Source organism: Octopus bimaculoides, chromosome 14, assembly GCF_001194135.2.
Source record: "Octopus bimaculoides isolate UCB-OBI-ISO-001 chromosome 14, ASM119413v2, whole genome shotgun sequence".
In the NCBI taxonomy this organism is placed as follows: Eukaryota; Metazoa; Mollusca; class Cephalopoda; order Octopoda; family Octopodidae; genus Octopus; species Octopus bimaculoides.
The window spans coordinates 21,590,872-21,614,376 of record NC_068994.1 but is presented as its reverse complement, the minus strand read 5'-3'; the positions used below and the strand labels follow the sequence as shown (position 1 = coordinate 21,614,376).

The 23,505-nt window shown below is 33.6% G+C and overlaps 1 protein-coding gene across 3 annotated transcripts in view; it reads left to right on the top strand.

Annotated features, from left to right (window-relative positions):
• Window positions 1–23,505, top strand: part of LOC106875078 (serine-rich adhesin for platelets) — a 98,115-nt gene that overhangs the window by 62,663 nt on the left and 11,947 nt on the right. For 2 of the 3 annotated variants that reach the window (XM_014923047.2, XM_052972749.1), the window contains 4 exons: window positions 6,397–6,559; window positions 11,150–11,306; window positions 14,211–14,337; window positions 15,504–21,989. In XM_014923047.2, the coding sequence (XP_014778533.1) occupies window positions 6,397–6,559; window positions 11,150–11,306; window positions 14,211–14,337; window positions 15,504–15,542 (486 nt within the window). In that variant the 3' untranslated portion in view covers window positions 15,543–21,989. Of the gene's footprint in view, window positions 1–6,396; window positions 6,560–11,149; window positions 11,307–14,210; window positions 14,338–15,503; window positions 21,990–23,505 lie in introns of those variants that run through there. The other variant, XM_052972750.1, reaches the window with a different exon arrangement.

The following is a 23,505-nucleotide window of genomic DNA, read 5'->3' as shown; positions in this document are numbered from 1 at the left end:
GGGATCGGGGGACCCTGTCAAAGGCTTTCTCCATGTCAACAAAAGCCAGGTACAGAGGTTTATCCTTAGCTAGGTATTTTTCCTGCAGCTAATTAATGACAAGTATTCTTAACACTTCAAAGTATGTGTTTTACTGAAAATAGAAAAAAAAACTGATTTTTTTCATCTACTGAACATCTATTTCTCAAAGAAAAATAGCGCTGTCAGAACTACAATAATTTACACCCTACAGATGCAACAATCTAAATAGTATAATCTAAAAAAAAAAAGTTTTGAGAGAAATAACTCAGAGTGGTCAGTGGCATGTATTTGAACAACATAGACAAATACAGGTACATCAAACACCATACAACATAGATTCTTGATTTATTAAAATTATCTTTGCCTCTAGAGGATGTGTCACAATTACCATAAGGCAATTTGAGCTAGGTCCATATGACAAGGGACGGTCATGTCAAGAATTAAGAATTCTCCAAAGTTGACGTGTAGTTAAAGAAAAGACAGGCTTATTGTCTGGAGATAAGAGGACGGCCATGAACAGTAGGACAATGTAAATAGCTGTTTACAGTCTGTTATTTTTCTTTCTTTCTTTCTTTTGGAGAAAGAAACCTTTTGCTATCAACAGTGATAACAGCTTCCTGAATATGTTCTACTTTTCCTTATTCTATTTTGCTGCAGGTAACTCCAGCACTGATTAGATCACCTTGGTAAATAGAAACTATTGACCATATCATAAGAGACATCATCATCATTATCATGTTTTAATTTCAATTTTAACTTGCTGACAAGGAAAATGGATGGGTCTGCTGTTCAGTAAATGGCCACTAATCTTCACTGGTCTTTCTCTTCCTTGGCTACTTAAGACTTACTTTTTTCTCCTGTTATTCATTGTCCATTCACATTCAGTACTCATAGTAGTGCAGACTTTTCTTCTGTACAGTTTGGCTGATATCTGTAATTGCCAGCAATTCCTCTCCAATTCCTCTTTGTCTTTCAGTTTCCATGTCACTATTACACATAACACTGTTTGTGCGAGCTTCATACAAATGGCTCATTGCATGAAGAGAGAAGTCCTTAATTGCTGTTTAACCCAGAACACTCTTAAATAAGTGAATGGTCAAGGTTGTGCCAACCATGACCATTTCAGATTTTTTTTTTCTTGCCAATGTATTTAGGACTACATTTTCCAAAGTGTTCTTTTCTTGAAGATGGTAGATGTGATTTGAGAGGGATTTAACTGCTATTTTTGGCAATCTGAGAAAATGCATAGGGCTTGTTTTATTGCCAATAAAAAATACCCATAATAACGAGCTCCTTGAATATCTTCCGTACCTTCCTTTCTTTGGTCATAGTACTCTACATGCAATGGATAGTAATTGTCAATTATTTAGCCAACAGTTTAGCAATAAACTTCTATACTATTTCTATTTCAGTTTCTGCACCACTTACATTTTACAAACCAAAATTCTAGTTTACTCCTTTTCTGAATTTCAGCATCAGCATGCATTCTTGTACCCATGATACTAAATTATACCTTTTTTATTTTTTTTTTTTCATGAGAAGTTGTTTAGAGACTACTTTACTTAGTTTAATAAATTTTAGTATAGCATGTATGTCAATTGAATTGCATTTAAAGTTTATTTTTTGTTTCTCAATCTCAACTCACACAGTATGTAACTGATATTTATTTTATCAAGCATCCAAGCACTGTATACCATAAGTTTGAAGCCATTAAAAACAAAGTTTGAACTTAGAGTGAAAAACAAACGTAAGATTTGAATTCAGAATGAAGAGTAAAGACACTAAATAATGAAAGACATATAGTCCTGTATTCATTTCCCTTCAACCATTCTACTCTTTTTCAGTGCTAAAAATTAAAACAATTATATCAGTTGGATTTAGGTTTCAAAAGCCACGAATTAAGTGGTTATGTGTACTGAGTAATTGACCATTGAGTAGGTCATAACTCAGTGCATTGCAACAACTTTTAGTCTGCTTTCCCAACAATTATCATCTTTATTAATTAGGACTAAATAGTCAATAGTCAAAGATTATTTCTTTAGCAAATATCATCCCACTCACGCTGGTAATGGAAAATTGATATATGATAGTGGAAAATATAATGAATTAGGCTTTGATTTGGCTGACTAGTTGAGATCTTTGATTACTAACTTAATGTTTGTGTTTTGTCTCTTAATATTTTTCCTTCAAACAATGTGACCATGATATAGTCATTTCTAAACCTTTATTGTCACTCCTTTCCTTTATTAATATAAAAGGAGTGGGAGGCACTTAAGACAAGGGAAATAACCTTGTAATATCACAGCTATTTTAAATATTTAGTCTGAAATTGACGTAACTACTCATCAATTAAAAGACCAAGAGTGTATTTTAGTTATTTAAATTTACCCTGCCTCTGTTTTTATATGTTAACTTTTTCTTAATATTGGATCAGATATTTCTTTAGGTTGTATACAAAATGGGAGGCATTCAGCATACATTTATCATATTAATAATCATCATCATCATCATCATCATTGTTTAACGTCCGCTTTCCATGCTAGCATGGGTTGGACGATTTGACTGAGGACTGGTGAAACCGGATGACAACACCAGGCTCCAATCTAATACAGCATTCTTATTTTGGTATTCTGAATATATATTTATGTATATAAGAAAAAAGATGACAAAATAATAACTGATTATCTTATGAACTTCATTAGCTTACAGCAGTTTCCATTATAAGATAAGATTATCATAAGATAATTGGTTATTCCTTTGTCATCTCTTTTCTTATTACCATTCTGTACCTGATTAACACTTCATCCAGAAGCATATGTATATCGAGTTCTATGTCAGGTTATTTCCATATTTTTGTACTAAGATAGCATCTGCTATTTGTTAGAGATATATTGCTATTTGCTTAGATTGAGATGTCTATCAGGAAACTTCTTTTTTTTTTTTTTTTTTTTTTTTGGTAGCCTTTAACAATATTATCTTTTTATTGTTTGTCTGCAAGAACCAGAACCTTCTAGAATATTGTTGCTCTCATTTTCAGAGACTTATTGTGGTTTATGTCTATACCATCTTTCTCCATTTGTGATTTTGTAATATTCTCAGAGTACCTAGTTCAAGTATTCTCCAATTTTGCTATGGCTGCACACACACACATACACACATGTATGAGCACATGTTTGTGAAGAAATTTCTTCATCATTTCTGCTTTTTCTTTTATTTTGTGTGTGTGTTACTGCATCATGTTGCTGTACTAAGCCTTAGGTTTTGGCTCTCTTCCCACAGCTTATAACTATGTAACTTCGTATTTCTAGAAGTATATGCTGATAAATGGGTAGCTGTATTAATGTGTTGTTTATTTTAATCTTATTATAAGGAAGGGCCTATAGCTTTTTTCAAGGTTTCCTGAGTGTTTTGGCAAAATGTCTGTTTTGTAATTCATTTTTTTTTTTATTATAGAATGATTTTGGTTTACACATTGTTTAGTCCATGCCTAACATTCTTGCTACATCTGTCTCTCTAAATCTTTGTACTCTAAATGTTTTTTTTTTTCTCCCATTTCTTTGATTGATATGTGTCTATCCATAGAGCAAAACATATCAATCAGTTCACATTTCATTTTTGTGGTCTTTTATGACTCAGCTCATTTAATCAATTAATTGTCAGTATGCACTGCCATGTTATACAGTATTATTACTCCATCTTTTACTATGATTTGGTGATTATGTTGGTACTAGTCTTTGTCTTAAAGTGAACACCTTGTGAGTGTTTTATCAAATACTCCAGTCACTAAATATATATCATTCACGTTATATTTTGTAAAATTCTTTTTTCTATAATAGTCATAGAAATGACTGTGTGGTTAAGAAGTTCTCTTTGCAACCAAATGGTTTTAGATTTGGCTTCATTGCACAGCATCTTGGGCAAGTGTCTTCTACTATAGCACCAGATTGACCAAAGGTTTGTGAGTGGATTTAGTAAACAGAAACAGAAAGAAACTTGTTACATATATGTATACATGTGTGTACCCTTGTCTTGACAATGCACATTAAATGTCGACAAATGTCACCAGCGTACAAGCAGTGTCATCTGTTTGGAATCTTCAGTGAAAACATGCCTGGCCATCATGTTGTATATGTTTGAAGAATTAGAGGGAAATATTCTCTTGCTTGGAAACAGGTGAGGGTTGATAACAGGAAGAGTGTCTAGCTACAGAAGAATCTGCCTTGACAAATTTCGTCTGACTTGTGCAAGCATGGAAAAGTGTACATTAAAATGATGATGATTTGTAAATTTAGGTGTGGAGGTATTAATTCAAATTTTGTATGTATATTTCGTGTGCAAGATTCTTGATGTGGATATGTGTGTTGAAAGAAATACAATTAAACCTTGGGAGAGGCATTATGCCGGTAATAAACACACACACTGGTTCAGTCCTTTATTAATTTATATAGTTTTTTGTTAAATTATTTCATTGCACTCTTGCAATCTCTTCAGTAACTTGTCTCTCCACTTCCATTTATTCATACATTCAAAATAAATGGAAGTGGAGAGACAAGTTACTGAAGAGATTGCAAGAGTGCAATGAAATAATTTAACAAAAAACTATATAAATTAATAAAGGACTGAACCAGTGTGTGTGTTTATTACCGGCATAATGCCTCTCCCAAGGTTTAATTGTATTAATTCAAAGCTATTACTATAAACCCTTCCAGTGTAGTTTTCAACTTCTTGCTACTTTATGTATTGGTGTATTCTTTGTATATATATTATGATATATTTCAGTTTTAAATCTTTTTATCTCATCATAATAGAATATACTCTTTTTCTTATGGTTATTGTTGCTGTTTTTTTGTTTTTGTTTACTTGTTGAGTCTGGAAGAAGGGACAGTCCCTAAAAAAGGCTACTGAACTTTATGTAAACTGTTCAATTCAATACCTGCAGGGAGAAGATTCCAGAAGGCTGATGTTCTAGGGATGTAAGACTGTGTATAGTGGTTAGTATAGGGTGGAGGATACAATAAGAATGATGAGAGGTGGAAGGACAAATGAGCCAGGAGTGCCTGAGTGACAGAAGTACAACAGCAGCCATTTCTGATAAACAGAGACTTTTATTATAGCAATAGGTAAGACAGAGAGGAAACAGCATGCTGATGGGCTAGAGACTGGAGTATGTCTGTGAGTGCTGCTTCCAAAAGTTTTTCTTCCATGTATATATTTTAAAGTACTTTTCACACTGAAGTTGTATCTGGTTAGGATCAAATCAACATAAATCCTGTTGTAGTTATTTTACTATGTGGTCAGAAATTTCCTTTTAACAGCCAGAAGTTATTCATAGTCTTAGTGAGTTTATTTTCTGCTGTTAACAATGTTGTATCATTCATTCATCTGCTCTCTCTCTCTCTTCCTTCTGATAGTTGGTGTGTTATCATCCTCTTTTTTTCATTATCTTTCTTCAAAAGTAGAGTTAATTAATTCTTCAATGATAAGCAAGCAGACAAAAACTAAAAGCATTCTATACTGTGTAAAAACCATACCAAAACAATTGAAGTACAATGCAATCCGCAGATCCTTCAGATCTTGCCAAAATATCCAACTCTTGCCTAAATCAAAAATGGACATTAAAAGATGATGACAATATACTTCTACTTAAATTGTTCCATAATTGCATATCTGACTCCTAATTCTTTAACCATGTAAAAATTGGTGTTTCCTTGCATTGGTATCTTATCATAAAATTTGATTCATCTTAAAATTCATGATGTTAAAGTTATATAATATAAGCCCTCTGAGAGAGATTATTGCCTGCATTTTATTCTTGGCATTTAGTGAGGCCTAATATTTAGAGAAGTCATGAAAGCTTTAGGTGAATGTTGGTCGTGTTCAAGGGTAATGTGAGGCAATGATGTTTTCTTGATGTGAGTAGTGTTTGTGGTGGGGGTTCACTGTTTAAAAGATAAGATTGGTATGGCCCCACAGGATGCTTTTATGGTCTCTATGGAATCAGTACAAATTTGATGTTTGGTATCTAAGCTGGATGTCGATGATACATAACTGGAGAAGATTAGGAATAGCAAATCATATCCTCTAGGTTAGAATGGATATTGTTGGATGTGATGACGAGCAGGTCATTGATGTATAAGATGTTTTTAAGGTCTCAACTCAAGGACATACAATTATTTCTAGTAGTAACTCATAAAACAGTGATCTACCTCTGCCATTATGCTTTGTAAGGTGATCACTACGAGATGGAATTTACATTGTCTGCTAGTAAACTGTATTGTGATACTCATTTAGTGAGGGCTTTCACATGGACACATATAACAGGGTTACCTTGGATTTATATGTACTAACTGCATGTTGACCCTCTTCTCATTCCAGAATGTCAAAAAGTCATATGAGAACCTTGAGACATTAGTGCCGTTGCCATGGGAAGCTGTTTACTCCAGTGAACTTGAGAAAGAGTGGCTAAACAGTGAAACCTCTTTAAACAGCAGCAGCACTGTACAATTACCAGAAGGCAAGGAACTACATTTAAAATCACGTGAGTCATCTTTGAAGTAACATGTATTTATTATGCATGGTGGCTGTATAATTCTGCTTGTTTTATTTTATCTCATTGCTGTCTTGTTCCATACCTATTTATATGACAAATATCTCTAGTATATGCATATGTGTCTATCAACTTGGTCCACCCATATGGTGTAGAAGTTTGTCATGGATGAGGATTGCTTAGATGTATAAATATTTTCTAAAGTACTACATATATTTCCAACCAGAAAAAATCTGAGAAATATTCAGTGATTATGAATGAAAACTAAATAGATTTCCTATGTAAATATGTATATATAAGAAAATTAATAAGAAAGGGTTGAAAATGCATAAAATTTTTATACATGCAAGAGTGGCTATATAGGCGCAGGAGTGGCTGTATAGGTGCAAAAGCGGCTGTGTGGTAAGAAGTTTGCTTCTCATCCATGTGGTTCCGGGTTCAATCCCACTGCATGGAACCTTGGGCAAGTGTCTTCTATAGCCTCAGGCTGACCAAAGCCTTGTGAGTGGATTTGGTAGATGGAAACTGAAAGTGGCCAGTCGTTTGTGTGTGTGTGTGTGTCCACCGTCGCTTGACAACTGGTGTTGGTGTGTTTACATCCCTGTAACTTGGTAGTTCAGCAAAAGAGACTGATAGAATAAGTACTAGGCAAACAAAGAATAAGTCCTGAGGTCGATTTGTTCAACTAAAGGTGGTGCTCCAACATGGCCACAGTCAAATGACTGTAACAAGTGAAAGAATAGAAGAATGTGTATTTATGACTTTTTAACACAGAAGGTAAATATTTTTATCATGTATTTATATATATATGAAAGTAAAAATACAAAAATGTTTTCACTCTACAAATGCTTTCATATAACAGTATTACTGAATAAATTTTAGTGCATGTTGTAATCAGAAGAGGTTTTGCAGTTGAAGAAATATCATGTGAGTGTGTGTTTACATGTAAGCAGAAAAGGTTTGTCAATGTTCTACAGTGTAAGGATCAAAGGCATAAATTGTTTTGGATTGTAAGGCAGTGTATCAGAAAAAAATCATGTTATTGTAGGAGAGAAGTGTGTTTATGGAAGGGTAATAGTTCCTTGTTCTTCAGGGTTTTAGAAAGAAAGAGGTATGGAAGTGCTATTTAGAAAGACTACTAAATGTGGAGAATGGATGGGGAAAAGGTAGAGTCTTCTTAATGTGAACCCAACAGCAAATCCATCCATTCTCATTGACAGCAGAGTGATAGACAAAGCAATTAAGAATATGAAGATAGGTAAAGTCTCTGGTCCATCAGAAATTACTGCTGGAATAAAATATGGCCTAGTCACTTGCATAGTTAATCAGTTTGTACAGGGAGGTATCATGCCCAATGATTGGTGTAGCAGCAGCATAGTCAACTGTTACAAACATAAAGGAAATACATTAGAGTGAAGTAATTAAAGAAATACCAAATTACCAAGTTCTGAAAGTCATTGAAAGTATCATATCTCGATTAATTAGGAAGAAAGTTAACGTAAATGAGATGCAGTTTGGTTTCGTGTTGGGGAGAATGTACTACTGGTGCACTCTTTACAATTTGGTGACTGTAAGAGAAGTATTTAGCAAAAAGCAAACTACTGTATTTTGTCAACCTGGAGAAAACTTTAGACCAGATGTGTCTTTGGGCAGTCACTGTAGAAAGTCTCACCTTATTGATAGTGGGATGCTATCGATAAGGTGAGAGTTAGCAATGCATACAGCAATGAATTTAATGTGCAAGTTGGAGTTCATCAGTGTTCAGTTATCAGTCCTCCTCTTATTTATCATTGTTCTTCAGATCATAACAGGAATTTAAGGCTGGATGCCCATGAGAATTCCTCTATGCTGATGACCTTGTTCCTATAACTGAAACTGTAATTGAAGAAGAAAGGAAATTCCAGGTGTAGATGCAAAACCTGGAATCACAGGGTTTTAAAGTTAACTTAGCAAAGACTAAAGTTCTATTTAGCAGGAAAACAAGCAAGATGCTGATCCCTTTATATAAATGGCCCCATTCATCATGTTGAAGAAGTGTTAGTAGAAATTCCATATGGTGTACTCATTGCAAACTATGGTTGCCTAAGAGTTGCAATGGGATCACAGGAAGGTTAACAAAGTAGGTAGAATAAACACTAAAAGCACATAGGAAATAGATTTTTTGAGGATGTTTTGGAAGAGACATAAAGGTAGTAAATAGTTTCTGTTGCCTAAGAGATGTAATTTGCTGCAAAGGTAAGGGGAGTAATCTGAAAGTATAATTGTTAGAATAGCTGGAGAAAGTTCAGACAACTATCACCTCTGTTGGTAACAAAAGGCTTCTCTCTCAGAGTGAAAGGCAGATTGTATGATGCCTATGTACAAACAGCAGTGCAGCATGATTATGAAACTTGGTGTGAATGCAGACGTGGCTGTGTAGTAAGAAGTTTGCTTCCCAGCCCCATTGTTCTGGGTTCAGTCCCACTGCATGACACCTTGGGCAAGTGTCTTCTACTATAACTTCAGGCCAACCAAAGCTTAGTGAGTGAATTTGATAGACAGAAACTGAAAGAAGCCCATCATATGTGTGTGTGTATTATATATGTATAATCGTGTATGTTAATATATATATATGTTCACATGTACATTGTGTGTGTGTATTGGGTTGGATCGAAAGTGCATACCATTTTTCAGTTGGCAGCATTTAAATACGATTTCATTTCTCACATAACAGAAGCATATGACAAATATATATATTCTGAAAGGCAACATTTCATCACATGTTTTTACATTTTTCTTATTGCGTGGATTATTGATTTCTAATGTTTTTATGTTAAAAGTGAAAATAGATGAAAATGAGATTCATTTTCATCATTTGATGCTCTTTTATTTCTGAGATGAAAAAAAATGCTGTACAAACAGCAAAAGAGATTTGTGCAATTTATGGAGATGGTGTCATAGCTAAGATTACTGTTCATGAATGGTTTGCTAAGTTTAGGAGTGAAAATTTTGTGCAAAAAGACTATGTATGTTCTGGCAGACCTACAGCTATTGATAAGGACTCAATGCTAATCAAAAGCAATCCAGGTTACATGACACAAGACATCACCGAGATACTCCACATGTAGCATATGCTCATTTCAAGGCCTTTAAAAACACTTGGATGAATTACTATGATTTTTTAATGTCTCATAATTTAGCATAAAAAATTTTCATGGCCCACATTTCCATCTACAACACCCTGCTCAAATGCAACAAAAACAACCCATTTTTGAAAAGAACAATCACAGGTGATAAAAAATGGATTTACAGTGTGGGAATGTAAAAAAGGTCCTGGAGAAAACGAAATGGACAACCTTTATTCACCCTGAAAGCCTGTCAGTATCCTGGCAGGATTGGAAGGGCATTGTGAACTCCTTCCATAAAATCAAACATTGAACTCAGACAATTTTTTTCTAATGAGAAGCATCAAGAATTGGCCATTCAAAAAAGTGTCATCTTCCTTCAGGACAACTCCAGGCATTACATCTCCTTACAGACCAAGCAGAAATTGGTACTGCTTAGCTGAGATGTTTTACCTTACCTATTGTACTCATCTGACCTTGCATCTTTGGATTACCATTTATTTCAATCCCTACAAAATTCTCTTAATGGGAAGAACTTCAATTCTTTGAAAGACTGTAAGATCCATTTCAACTGCAAGTTCTGGGAGGATGGGAACATGAAGTTGCCTCAAAGATGGCGAAAGGTAGTGGGACAAAATGGGATATATGTGGTTGAATAAAGGTATGTAGAAATATCTAAAGAATGTTTTTGAATTTTATGTAAAATACATTACAAACTTTTTCCATCCCAATATATGTATATATATATGTATGTGTCTATATATTATAGGCCTCTTTCATTTTCCAACTACCAAATCCACTGACATGGCTTTGGTCAGGCAGGGGCTATAATAGAAGACACCTATCCAAAGCGTCATGCAGTGGGACTGAACCAAGAATCGTGTGATTGAGAAATAGACTTTTTAACCACATAGCCATTCCTGCATATACACGCATATATAAAGTAGGCTGAAGCTATAGTGCTAGTATTGAGACCACAGATATAGTTGAAGAATATCTGCAAGTTTTAATCTATTGAAGTGCTACAAGTGTTAAGATTCTGTGAGGATCATCCAACCCATGTCAATAAAATGATGATGATGATATATATAATATGACCGCAGCCACTTGGCTGAAACACATAAATAAAAAAAAAAATAAAAAAAAAATACATACACTTTTATTAAAGCTGAAAAATTCTTCACAGGCTGTTACTCATTTTCATGCTACCATTTGTCAGACAGTTGTGATCTTACCATCTGATCACAACTGTCCAACAAACAGTAACATGAAACACTTGAATAACATTTTGTGAAGAATTTTCCTGCTTAAATAAAATCATATTACTCTACCTTCAGTATCCAAGTACTATTTTTTTTTTGCCTTGTTTTGCATGTATGTGCTTACTCATGTGTATATATATATATATATATATATATATCCATATGTGTATAATGGTCTTTTTATATTTTGTTTGCCTTCTTCGCTTTATTTTTAGGGTCCATAAAGAAACCTTGCAGCTTTTTCCTGGAGGGAAACTGCCGGCGCACTGAATGCAAGTTCTCCCATGATATTTCTACCATCACCTGCAGGTTTTGGGAGGATGGTGAATGTTTTAAAGGGGACACTTGTCCATTTCTACACGGCTATTATACGTGAGTTATTCTTATGAGTTCCATCTCTGTTATCATTGTGGAAATTGGTGTGACGTGACACCCTGAACATTGCCGAAAATCATTATCACTATTATCTCAGCCTGCAACTTATGTCTCAACACAAAACTAATGAGGAAGCTTCTACATAATTACTCGACATACTAGATGTAGTAGCTACATTTTCTCAAATAATACTCTACTGAAAGACACATGAGATAATATTGTCTTTGATGCTTTGTCTGAAAAAAAATACACTCAGTTGGGGCTGATCTGGTACTAACCAGTATCAAAACATAAGCACAAATTTCTCTCACAAGTTAAGATGAGGAGCTTATAAAGAAATTAAGGGACTTACTTGCTTGATGTAGAAGCCAAATATCTAAGAAAATCAACTTGTCTTCTGCAAACTTTTCTGTTTTAAATGCTAAATATGAGCAACATGCCTCACAGGAAAGATATGCTAGTTACAACTCAACAATACTCTGATCAGCTATTTCCTTGTAATGACAATGAAATGTGAACTGTGAATGAGGACATGTGAAGACTAGAAAGAATGTGCAATGTCAGTGTGTACATATGACAAAGTGCAAATATGTTGTTGAAAGAAAAATTGGGCATAAAGAGGAATCAGATGTAGTGTGGTATGGAGATAACAAAGGACCAAGATGAGTGGCAATTTGTCATGCTAGAGAAGGCTTGTCCATCTCAGCAAAAATAGGGGGTCCTAAATGTATATCATCAAATGTCTATGCCCCTGCACTCAATCTGTACGAGTCAAGCCTTCTCCATAACTCATCTTTATATGTTCACACAGTTCTACCATAACTCAATGTCACTGAGGTGGGTGGGTCTTCTCCAAAATCGTATATCACCAATTACCTTGATCCCTTGTCATCTCCACTATGAATTCAAGGTCCTGAGACCAGCCTTCCCTGGCTCTTCAATCAGCACATTTGTCCCGTGTCTTTCATGCACATTCAACAAAGCATGCTTGCCTTATTTCTTTCTTGAAAGCCCATGTCTAATACTGTACAGTGTGAAACTGGCATTGTCCTAGCCTTTATGATCAGACTTACCAGCAAACTGGTGCTGCTTTCTTTTACCATATCCAAGAGGAAATGAAAGGGTAATTTGCCTGAAATGGAAATCAACTGTAACTGTTTTTAGTGCCTATGCTCCTACAATGACAAACAAACAAAACAAGGAAGAGTTTTATGATACACTACATTGACACCTGAATATTATGCTAACAATTGATAAGTTGCTTAATGGGGATAGTTTACCAAACATGGGATTCACCCCAAGGTAATTTGGGAAAAAGTAATATTAATTCGACTGGACAACTTCTACGTGAACTATGCACCAACTATAATCTAGCTGTGACAAACATCTTATCTCAGCTTTGTAAAAAATGGTTTTACAGCTGATACCATTCTCAGTGAAAGTGATGGCCTCTATTGCATACTCATTTGACTGCACCTGAGGTGACATCCATAACTTCTGGAGTTGTAACTGGAGATGGCTCTCTGGAAGCCAGCTGGTCTGTTGCTTCAAATGCTAGCCTTTCCAATTCTTCAGGACAAAAGGCCCTCAATAGTTCTTGTTCCCATATTAATAACAGCTGTGGGCCTTTTTGTACTACACCATCAATCTCATACTTTTTGTTACTGCACCTTCAACTAGGCAGAACTCCAATATGGTCTTGTGGTTTTCAGGTGTCATTTGGATTTGCAACATTGATTAACCATTGGGACTTGACCATATCCTTTATATTTCTTCTGCCTCACATACTAGGCTACAAGGTGTGTCTTACTATTTTAGCCTATGTTTTAGCTGATTTCTCAACCCTTTTATGTCCTGTAAGGCTTCTTCCAGTTGCTGTTTTGTGAGTCACCGGAATCCTCAACCATTTTTTTAAAAGGCACACAAATTAATTTATAATTGACCTATTCTTATATGTAGTTTTTAAGCAGGGATTGTCTGGAGTGATATTGTATTCCCAAAATAGCCCTTTTTCAAGGAAATTCCTCATGTCCATAGTTTCCACCAAGCATGTCATGTGAGCAAAACTGACTGAATCTGTAATGTTCTTAATAATTTGGCTTAATTAATGCAGCAAGCTGGCAGAATCGTTAGCACACCAGGCAAAATGCTCAGCAGCATTTCATCAATCTTTATGTTCTGAGTTCAAATTCTGCCAAGGTCAGCTTTACCTTTCATATTTTTGGGGTTGATAAAATAAGTATCAGTTGAACACTGGGGTCAATGTAATCAACTAACCCCCTCTCCAGAATTGCTGGCCTTGTGCTAAAATTTGAAGCCAATATTTTGGCTTGATGTCATAGGCGTTTGTATGTCATTGTTGGCAGTTATGGACAAAAGAGATAGCATTGTTTATACTAGTCATGCTCACAAGGGAATCATCATTAATAGTCAGTTTATTATAATGTGCTTGTCTTTATTCATAATGTTTTCTTGCTTTCCCTGTTTGCAGTTGGCTTAGTTCTACAATTTTTCCTTTCAAGGGCCCATGGTTCAAAATCTTTTACTTCCTCTTTCCCTTTTTTTCAATAGACATCATGAAACAAATAAACTATCTAAAAAAAATTGGTAAATGTCTTTTTCTATCAAACTGGTATGGGTAGACTCCAAGCTTTCTGAAGTTGTAAGCAGGTGATTTAAATTAAAAAAAGTCTCTTCTATGTGGTAATTATTCTTTCTTTCAAGAGTGACTTGAAAACATTTGACTTGGTTAGCAGTGAATAATAAAAACAAAAAATTGTAAATTAACTGAAAATTTTAAACTTCATTTTTTGTGATGTATTATGAAATGTTGAACTGCATTTTATTGAAATAATCACTAAATTCTCCTTCATTTACTCTCAAATTGTTTATCCATTGCAGTACTGCTACTGTAACATCTTCAGCCACTACTGCAGCAGACAAGTATGAAAGTGCAGCAGTTGGTAGTAGTTCTGAAATTGCTTCTTCTAGTACCGTGAAGGAACTCTCTTTCCTACCTCAGTCTAAAGTAAGTAGTTTTGCCTTACACCTTCAGCAGCAACTCTGCATACATAGCTTACATACCACGGTCCAATGTAATTTGACAAAAATATTCTCTATGGCCCAAGGAAATTTATGGACTAGTATCTAATACAGGCTTCTTGGTGTTGCACAGATGAGAGATAAATCTCCTCTAGATAAGTTGCTGGTCTATTTTAGCTAACATTGCCAGGGAATCTGATTTATAGCTAAACTAGATAAATGTAGGAAAACATTTTTGGTTATTCAATGTTAAGCTCACATGAGCTTATGCTGTTGGCCTTAAGATTTCTTTAGTAAATTATAAGAGGTACACCTAGCAAAGATGAAATAAGCTAAATCAAGCCAGTGAGGAAGCTTCTTGTTAGCACTTGGGCTGGTAAAAATAGCTTCTAAATCTGAAATTAACATATTGGCCGATGTAATCTTAGAAACAACATGTATGAAAGAAAAAAAAAAGATGGTCCCAGCAAGAATGTTTTTATACTGTTTTAAATATACAACCGAAATACACAACAAAACTTATCAGTGGATGTGTGTGTGTGTGTGTGTGTGTGTGTCTATTTCTAGTTTAGTTTAATATTGGTTTCAAATTTTGGCTCAAGGCCTACAATTTCATGGGAAGGGGTAAGTTGATTACATTGACCTCCAGTGTTCAACTAGTACTTATTTTGTCAACCCTGAAAGGATGAAAGGCAAAGTCAGCCATGGTGGAATTTGAACTCAGAATGTAAAGACAGACGAAATGCTGCTAACAATTCTGCCAGCTCGCCACCTTCAATTGAATTTAATGTAGAAGGTTAAATGACTCAGCAATCAAATCACCAATAGTATATTGCAAATTGAGGGCTTTTTAACTATTCTTTTCCTTTCAGTATGTAAACTTTTACATGAAGTTAAATATACATCATCATTTAACATCATTGTATTCACCGTTCAAATCCCAATGATGTCCACTTTGTGATAAACTCTACATTAACTAACTGGACTGATTCATCTGAATATACTACTATCCTACTCTTACAAATATTAACACTCTGGTTAAACGGAAAAAATCATCGTTGGTGTTTTGTTCTTAATTGCTATGTCATTTAGAGAAATATCTGTGTATGTCAGTGAATAAATAAAGCAAGTGCTGTTTCTGTTCTGTTACAGGTGACCGACAACCCAGCCAGCAGTCAGACATGTGTCTGAGTCATGAAGTGTTTAGGAACTGTGATGCAAATGTAACCATAGACATTGTTGCTATGGCTGGATGTAAGAAGATGAGATGCAAAGTTGAAGGATACTCACAATGTCCCCAATTCCTTTTCCTCATTCTTCTGTAACTTCTTCACCCATCTGTTGGGTGAAGCCCAATAGATTGTCTTTCAAATAAATTATATTTATTTAACTAAATATAAACATACACATGAACAAATATTATGTGTATGTGTGTGTATATATGTATATATATGTATATGTATATATATATATATATATATATATATACACACACACTCACACACACACACATACATACATATGCACACATATATATACATACATATACATATGTGTATGTGTTTATAAATGTATCTATGTATTTGCATATATGTATATGCATATATATTGTGTGTATGTATATATATTTTGTGTGTGTGTGTATATATATATATAATCTCATTGTGTATTTGTGTGTGTGTGTGTGTGTATATATATATATATATATATATATATATATATATCGACAGATATAATGTATATATGTATGTTTATAGATATGTGTAAAACTGTAAATATAATGTTATATGTATATATACATGTGTGTGTGTGTGTGTGTATATATTATATACATATGCACATATATATATATGTATGTGTGTGTGTATATAAGATGTATATACAAATTTTATATAAATTTCAATCTTACTAGCATATGATTTTTTGGCCTTTCTGTGAGCTGTTCACTATATATTAAAATACATATGTTATGTATATCAGTAAGTATTAATGTCTGTGTGCATAAATATATGTATGTATGAGCTTGTGCTTGTATATCTGTGTTTGTTCATGAATTTCTGTTTATTATATGTTTATGTATATAAATGAATGTTTACATGTGTGTTGTTTGTGTGTTATACACACACTGAGAGGTATGTGTACATATATATGTATGTATATACATACACCCGTGTGTGTTAAGTCTTGGAACTATGTTTAAGTAACACCATTGACATATATACACATACTGTAATTTTTGGATTGTAATATATACAAAGTTCCAATTAATCATTACAAGTGTATGTGTGTGTGTGGGCATAATTATATGTATGTGTTTATATGTGTGTATGTGTATAAGCTTAAGTATATGTTCGTGTGGTTGGGGTTGTGTGAATGTGTATTTCTGTCCTGTACATGAAAGGATACTCACCTACAGGTAATGTGTCTTGATGCTCTCTCTAAACCTTTTGTCCTCAAGCTCTGAAATGTTTCTGTTTTTTGTTTTGTTTCCCCCCCCCCTTTTCTGAGAAATTCTTTCTTAGTTGAAAAACATGTATTTCCAACAGCAGAGGCATCCATTTGTAGCACAATACCTTCATAATTGGTAATCACCTAACCCCTGCTACCATGTGTCTGAGTGTGTGTTTATATGTATATATTGGTATATATGTATGTGTGTATTATACATGTGTGTGTGTGTTTGTATATGTATGTATATACATGTAAATGTTTATATTTACCTGTATATATATTTTTATGCATGTGTATGCGCATATATATATATATATATATATATATATATATATATATAATGTATGTGTGTATGTTAAGGCTGTTTGCCAAATTGTAATATTTGGCTTATGTTTGTAAGGTTGTTTTGATTCCTGCAATGTGCAGCATGTTGTGTCCCTGAGCAGGACATGTCATTTCATGTTGCTTCAGTCTATTTAGTTGCAAAATTGTACCAGCTGAATGCAGGCCCAGCTCTCTCTCTCTCTCTCTCTCTCTTCAGTTGTCGTAACCTTCAAATTCCACTGAGCCATGATTGGGAGTGCTGAGATAGATGATGTCTGTGTCTACTTGTGCCTACATTGGTACCAAATACGATTAACAGGAGCATCATACATGCTAGTATGTGTTACTTGCTTTCCTGTGACAGTTAAATTCGTGTATGTATGTGTATATCTATCTACATATAGTAGGTAAGAAGTTGCTAGTATAAGTATAGAATTAGTGCTCAGAATTGTCAGATTCTTAAATTCCAACATTCTAATCAGGGCAAAATAGTCCAACAAAACAAGAGTTGGCTATAAGAAATACATAATCCAAGCAAGTAATAAAGAGTCAATGTATGGATAAACAATTATAGATCGCAAGTATTCATTTATGAGATGTTACATATACATATTCCTTTTACAAAAAGATAAATCTTTACAGCTGTTTCAAAGACTCAGCAACTGGTTGATGCTATAATGCATATTGTGCAAACAGGCATAATAATATTAGAGTTCAATCTAATCACTGTTGAATTTGTTTTAAGTATTGTTAAGAGCATCTTCTTTAGAATTTCCTACTTTTCCACAAATCATGATATGTTTAATAATCACATCCCAAACTATAATCAAGCCCTGCATACTAGTGATTTCCCTGATAAAATATCTTACACCCAGAACACTAGGCACAAAATCATGCTTAAAGAACTAATTCTACACAATAATTGTACTATAACTAATCTTAATTAGACCACTAATTCTAATAAGGTTTTAATTAGGATAGTAATTATGCTGCCAATTTCATAGTCTTTCATAGAAAACACCCCTCTCTTCCTAAGTATAATACTAACAGTTCGCCCTTAGTTATGCCATGACTACCCTTCTGGATGATGGGTTTGGAGAACTCAAGATTCATCTATCCCAGGATCATAACCCACTAAAATATCCAGGAAAGTATAAGAAGTATAGGAGGCATGAGGCTTTTATGGTTTGCACCACTATTTTGTTTACAAGTAAGTCTCATTGAAACTGATCCTCATTATTTCAATGTTCAGTTTTCCATGCTTGCATGTACTTGACAGAATTTGTTGAAGCAGATTTTCAATAGGGTGGCTACCCTTCCTGTCGCCAACTCCCACCTGTTTCCAAGGAAGGCCAAATGTGCTTGCATGGAAGGAAGGAAATGAAAGACACCACTTGTATGTCAGCCACACTCTTTTAAGTCCATTCAGAATACTTAGGTCAATTTGGAGTTGTAGCAGAAGACACTTTCCCAAGGTGCCATGCATTGGGACTGAACCCAAGACCATGTGGTTGAGAAACAAGCTTCTTAACTACACAACCACACCTGTACCTACATGTCTTTCAATATTCGAAGACCACCTTGATGTAAATACCACTCCAAATCTTTCATGTCCACAATCAAACTTTCTTATTCTACCACACCTAATCTTGGATCCATAGTCACAGCAGCAAATAAATGGAAACTCAGCCTTATATAGACTTGTAAATTTTGTAATGATATTTAGTGTTACCATAATATTAATAATGGTAGTGGTAGTAATAATATTAATAATGATATGAATGTGGTTTACTATCTTCATAATAATAATAATATATTCTTGAACAACAACAATTGTGATGATAACCATAATAATAGTAATAATGATATTAATAGCAAAACCAACATCATTCACATCAGACATGGAAATAACACCCTTACTGGAGATATGAATAAGAAATGCTCCAATATCAGCAACAGCATTAAGAAGAAGAATCCCAGTTGTAATAATTTTATTTACAGTAATTGTAATCTTATATTATAAAAGAGAAGCCGATCTTCATCTGACTGTCCATAACAACATGTATGTAGAGGGAGGGAAGAAGGGGAGAAATCAACTGGGGAGGTAACCCTTGTCACAGCATATGTTTAGGAGAGGAGGAGAAAAGTTGTTGAGAGAGAGAGAGTGTGAAAGATAGATAAATAAGTAGACAGGTAGTGTTGTTACCAAAATAACTAACAAGTTTTTATTAAAAACACAAGAATTTTAAGTGAAAGTCTGTCAACACAACGCAGACTTTAAAATAACTGTATGTATAATATATAGTTATTATTTTTGTTGTATGTTTCTGTATGTCTTTCAACATATAAACAATGCAACACAGACTTTAAAAAAATACTTTCACTATAATGAGAAGTGGTTATTGTTGAGAGAGAGCGAGAGAGAAAAAAAAAGAAACAGTTTGTTGTTGAGCATATCATTGTGACCGCTGTCTGTAGTAATCACCAAAATATACAAAGACTCTTTGGCTGATTTTAGGAGATGCTGTTTGGCACATATTAGTTTGTTCTCTAATATTAAGCATAAATCTTCTACTTAGCTAGTAAATTATATTCATCATCTCAAAGCTAATAGTATTTCCTTTAACATCTGGTTAAATTAGGGCTGGAAGACCTTACATGGATGGTTGCACTGCATACAATTTGTGCAATGAAGAATCCCTTAAGATTTTACACGAGAATAAGGATCTCTTTAATAAGCAGTATTATATAATAACATTCTGCAGGCATAGATTTTTAAACATTTTTCCTTTTACCATAGATTAACATGTTCCAGTTGGCGTTTATAACTATACATTTGTATTCAGATCTAACATTCTAATTCTTGCTTTTATGTCTTTAGCCTAAATAGAATGTTGACCTACCTTAATTCAAATGGAACTTTACAATTATTGTACATTTTTCATTTACGTAATATTGTTGATTTTTATAGTTCATCCTTATACATTTACATCTTTTTATTTCTTTATATTTTTCTACTGGCTTTATTCTTATCTACACATTCAGACACTTAAATCAGCTTGTCAATGCCTCTTTTACACAGAAGAGGCCATTTCATTTACCATTTCTTTTTTCTTAATAGATTCTCTTTCATCTCGCTTCTTTATTCCATATTCTTCAAACTTAGATCTACAACCTTAATAGTCAAGCTTTTCAAACCAGTCTTTCATTCTTTACTTTCTTCTTTCTCACCCTTTTTCTATATCCCACCTCTCTCACACATTTTAATGACATATTTTTGCTCTAGATCTTACATCCTTTCTCTTCTTTTCCTTTATTCACATCACCAGTTCTAATTACCCTCTTCTTCCTCCATCTTTTTATTGATGCTTATGGATTTTCCTAAATATGTAACCTGCTACTATTGCATTCACATTTGCTACTGATCCTTCTGATGAAAATATTCAGCATTTCTAGCATAAAGATATTAACGTATCATGCTTGATATTTTTGCTTATTTGCTGTATATGATTATTGTTTCGCTATGTACATCTGTTTGCCTAATATGCACTGTAGCATCAACTTTGGAAACAGCTGTAAAGATAACATCTCATATAATTGCATTAATGCCATCTTTTATTTCATGTGTGTGTGTATATAAATATATGTATACACACACACACACACACACAACATTTGAAGGCAGTTGCATATGTTTGTGTGTGTTTGTCATCACTTGGCAACCAGTGGTGATTCTTGTTTTTAAACTTTTCATAACTTAGTATTGCATCAAACAGTTACTGAAACTCGGTACCAAATTTAAAATATGTATTCATTTGATCTGGTGAAGTAATGCATATACACATACACACGTGTCTGTTTGTGTGTGTTTGTAGGCATATATACATATATAAGGCAAAGTATGCATATGTGATTAGGAGGATCACTTATCCTTGTGGTTTTGGTTTTCTCCTACCCAGCAGCACCTAAAGCTACTGTCTACTGCTGTGAAACCAGGCTAGCCAATGTTTTGCAAATGAATTTGGTAGACAGCTGTTATGTGTGTGGGGAGGGGAGGAGTAACTTAGTGAATGTTTATACCTTCCAAGCTTCACATTAAAATGTCCAGAGCTCCAAGCAGTTAAAGTTTGTTGTCATTTTTCATGTCAGCAACGTTGTCCATTGGCTCTGCACTTTTGACAGTATGTTTGAGTAAGAGATTCCTTGCTTATATAACAGGTAAGGTTTGGTGACAGGAAGAGCATCTGGCTGTAAAATAATGCCTTAATAATAAATATTTGTCTAAACACATTCTAGAATAGTGAGAAGTGCATGGACAAGCAAACAGTGTGTATGTGTGCATATATATATATATATGGCAAGATGGATTAAATAGATTGAATTGTTTGTATGTGAATTTATAGATATATTTATCATAACTGGTTTTAACAAGTACATTTACATGTATGTTTATATGTATATGTTTGTCATGTATGTGTGTGTGTAGGTTTTATGTATATGTAATGTCCATATTTGAATGTATGTATACATTTTTTATTTATGTACACGTGTGTATATATGCGTGAAAGTATTTTTGTATATATAACTATGTAAATGAATATATGTTATACAAATATATGTATATATTATATACATATACATCTATATATAATATATATATGTATACATATGTGTGTGTATATTCATTTATATATGCCTATATACATATATATATCCTTGTTAAGTTTGAAGTACTTATATTCTGCTGTTGATTTGTCAAATCAATGGCAGTGTATTGATTGAACTTCAAAATCTGGTTAAATTAATGGGAATTGTCCTCCAAAAATTAACACAATTCTATTAAAAGAAATATTTATCCACTCATCCGGTGTTTAGTACTCATTCTTTCAGTTCATTACTAACATATCCATATGTATCTCTGTGTGTCTATATATATGTGTGTGTGTGTGTATTTATGTGTATATGTATGTATGCACATATATATATATATATATATATATATATATATATATATATATATATATATATATATATATATATATATACACGTGTATATGTATACAAAAATGTATGTATATTACGTGTGTGTATTTCTGTTAACCATCCTACCCATGCATGCATGGAAGACAGACATTATATGATGGTGATGATATATATATATATATATATATATATATATATGCAGGCATTTATGTTGGAATGTGTGATCATAAGAGAGAGTGCATACATGTATCAGTGGTTCTTACAGGAGAAAACACAACCCATGAAACAATGCATGTGCTGCTATATCTGTGACTAAGACTGAAATGTTTGTGGAGTAAACTCTATGCCCTTGAGCCAGTGATGTAGCTCCACAAATTACACAATTGTATACAGATATAGCACAAGGTATATAGACACACACACACACTCATGTATGTATGTATATATATATATATATATATATACTGTTATGTTTGCATATAATTGTATAAGTGTAATTTAAAATATGTATTCTCCAACCTATGCCTGCATGGAAGACAGATGTTAAATGATGATGATGGTGACATAAGTATATACATATATGCATTTATGTATTTACATTTTCGCATCTATCTTTTTGTGGAGAGTGGTTTTAGTGTTTGGCTACAGCATAATGTAAACGTGTGCATGCATGCATGCATTCACATACACACACACATGTACATATATGCTGTAAAATGTGAATTTAATTTTCCCTGAATATACACACTATTTCATTCACATGTGTATCAGTACACATACACACATTCGTGTGTGTATGTACATGTATATACATCAAATTCTTCTCATGCACATGCATCCAATTTTTTGTTTTTGTTTATTTGTGAACATATTTTTTATGTTTTATTTTTTACTTTTTGTTTGTTACAGAACCTAAAATCCACTCCTGTTACTTGTGACTAAATCCACTCTCGTATACCCTTTACTTATCTACACAAATGATTATATGCATATGCATCAGTGTTTGTTTTTTATTTTAATGTATATTCACACAACCAAAGCTGTATGTCTAAACTAAAATTAGCATATGCACACAAACATACATTTTTATATGGTTGTGTCTGATGAGACACACACACACACACACACATGTATTTGCATGTATATATACAAACATACACACACTCATGCTCACTTCTTTATAGTTACACAAATATCAACCTGTCAAAAATTCCTGACTCCACACATGATAACATGTTGAGTAACATGTTGAGACAGCTGAGCAAATGTAATATACATGCATATAAAATAGTTACTACTAATGTAAACTTTCATTTTTCTTAATCCCACACACAGACATATCTGTCCTGAGATATATATATATATATATATATATATATATATATATATATATATA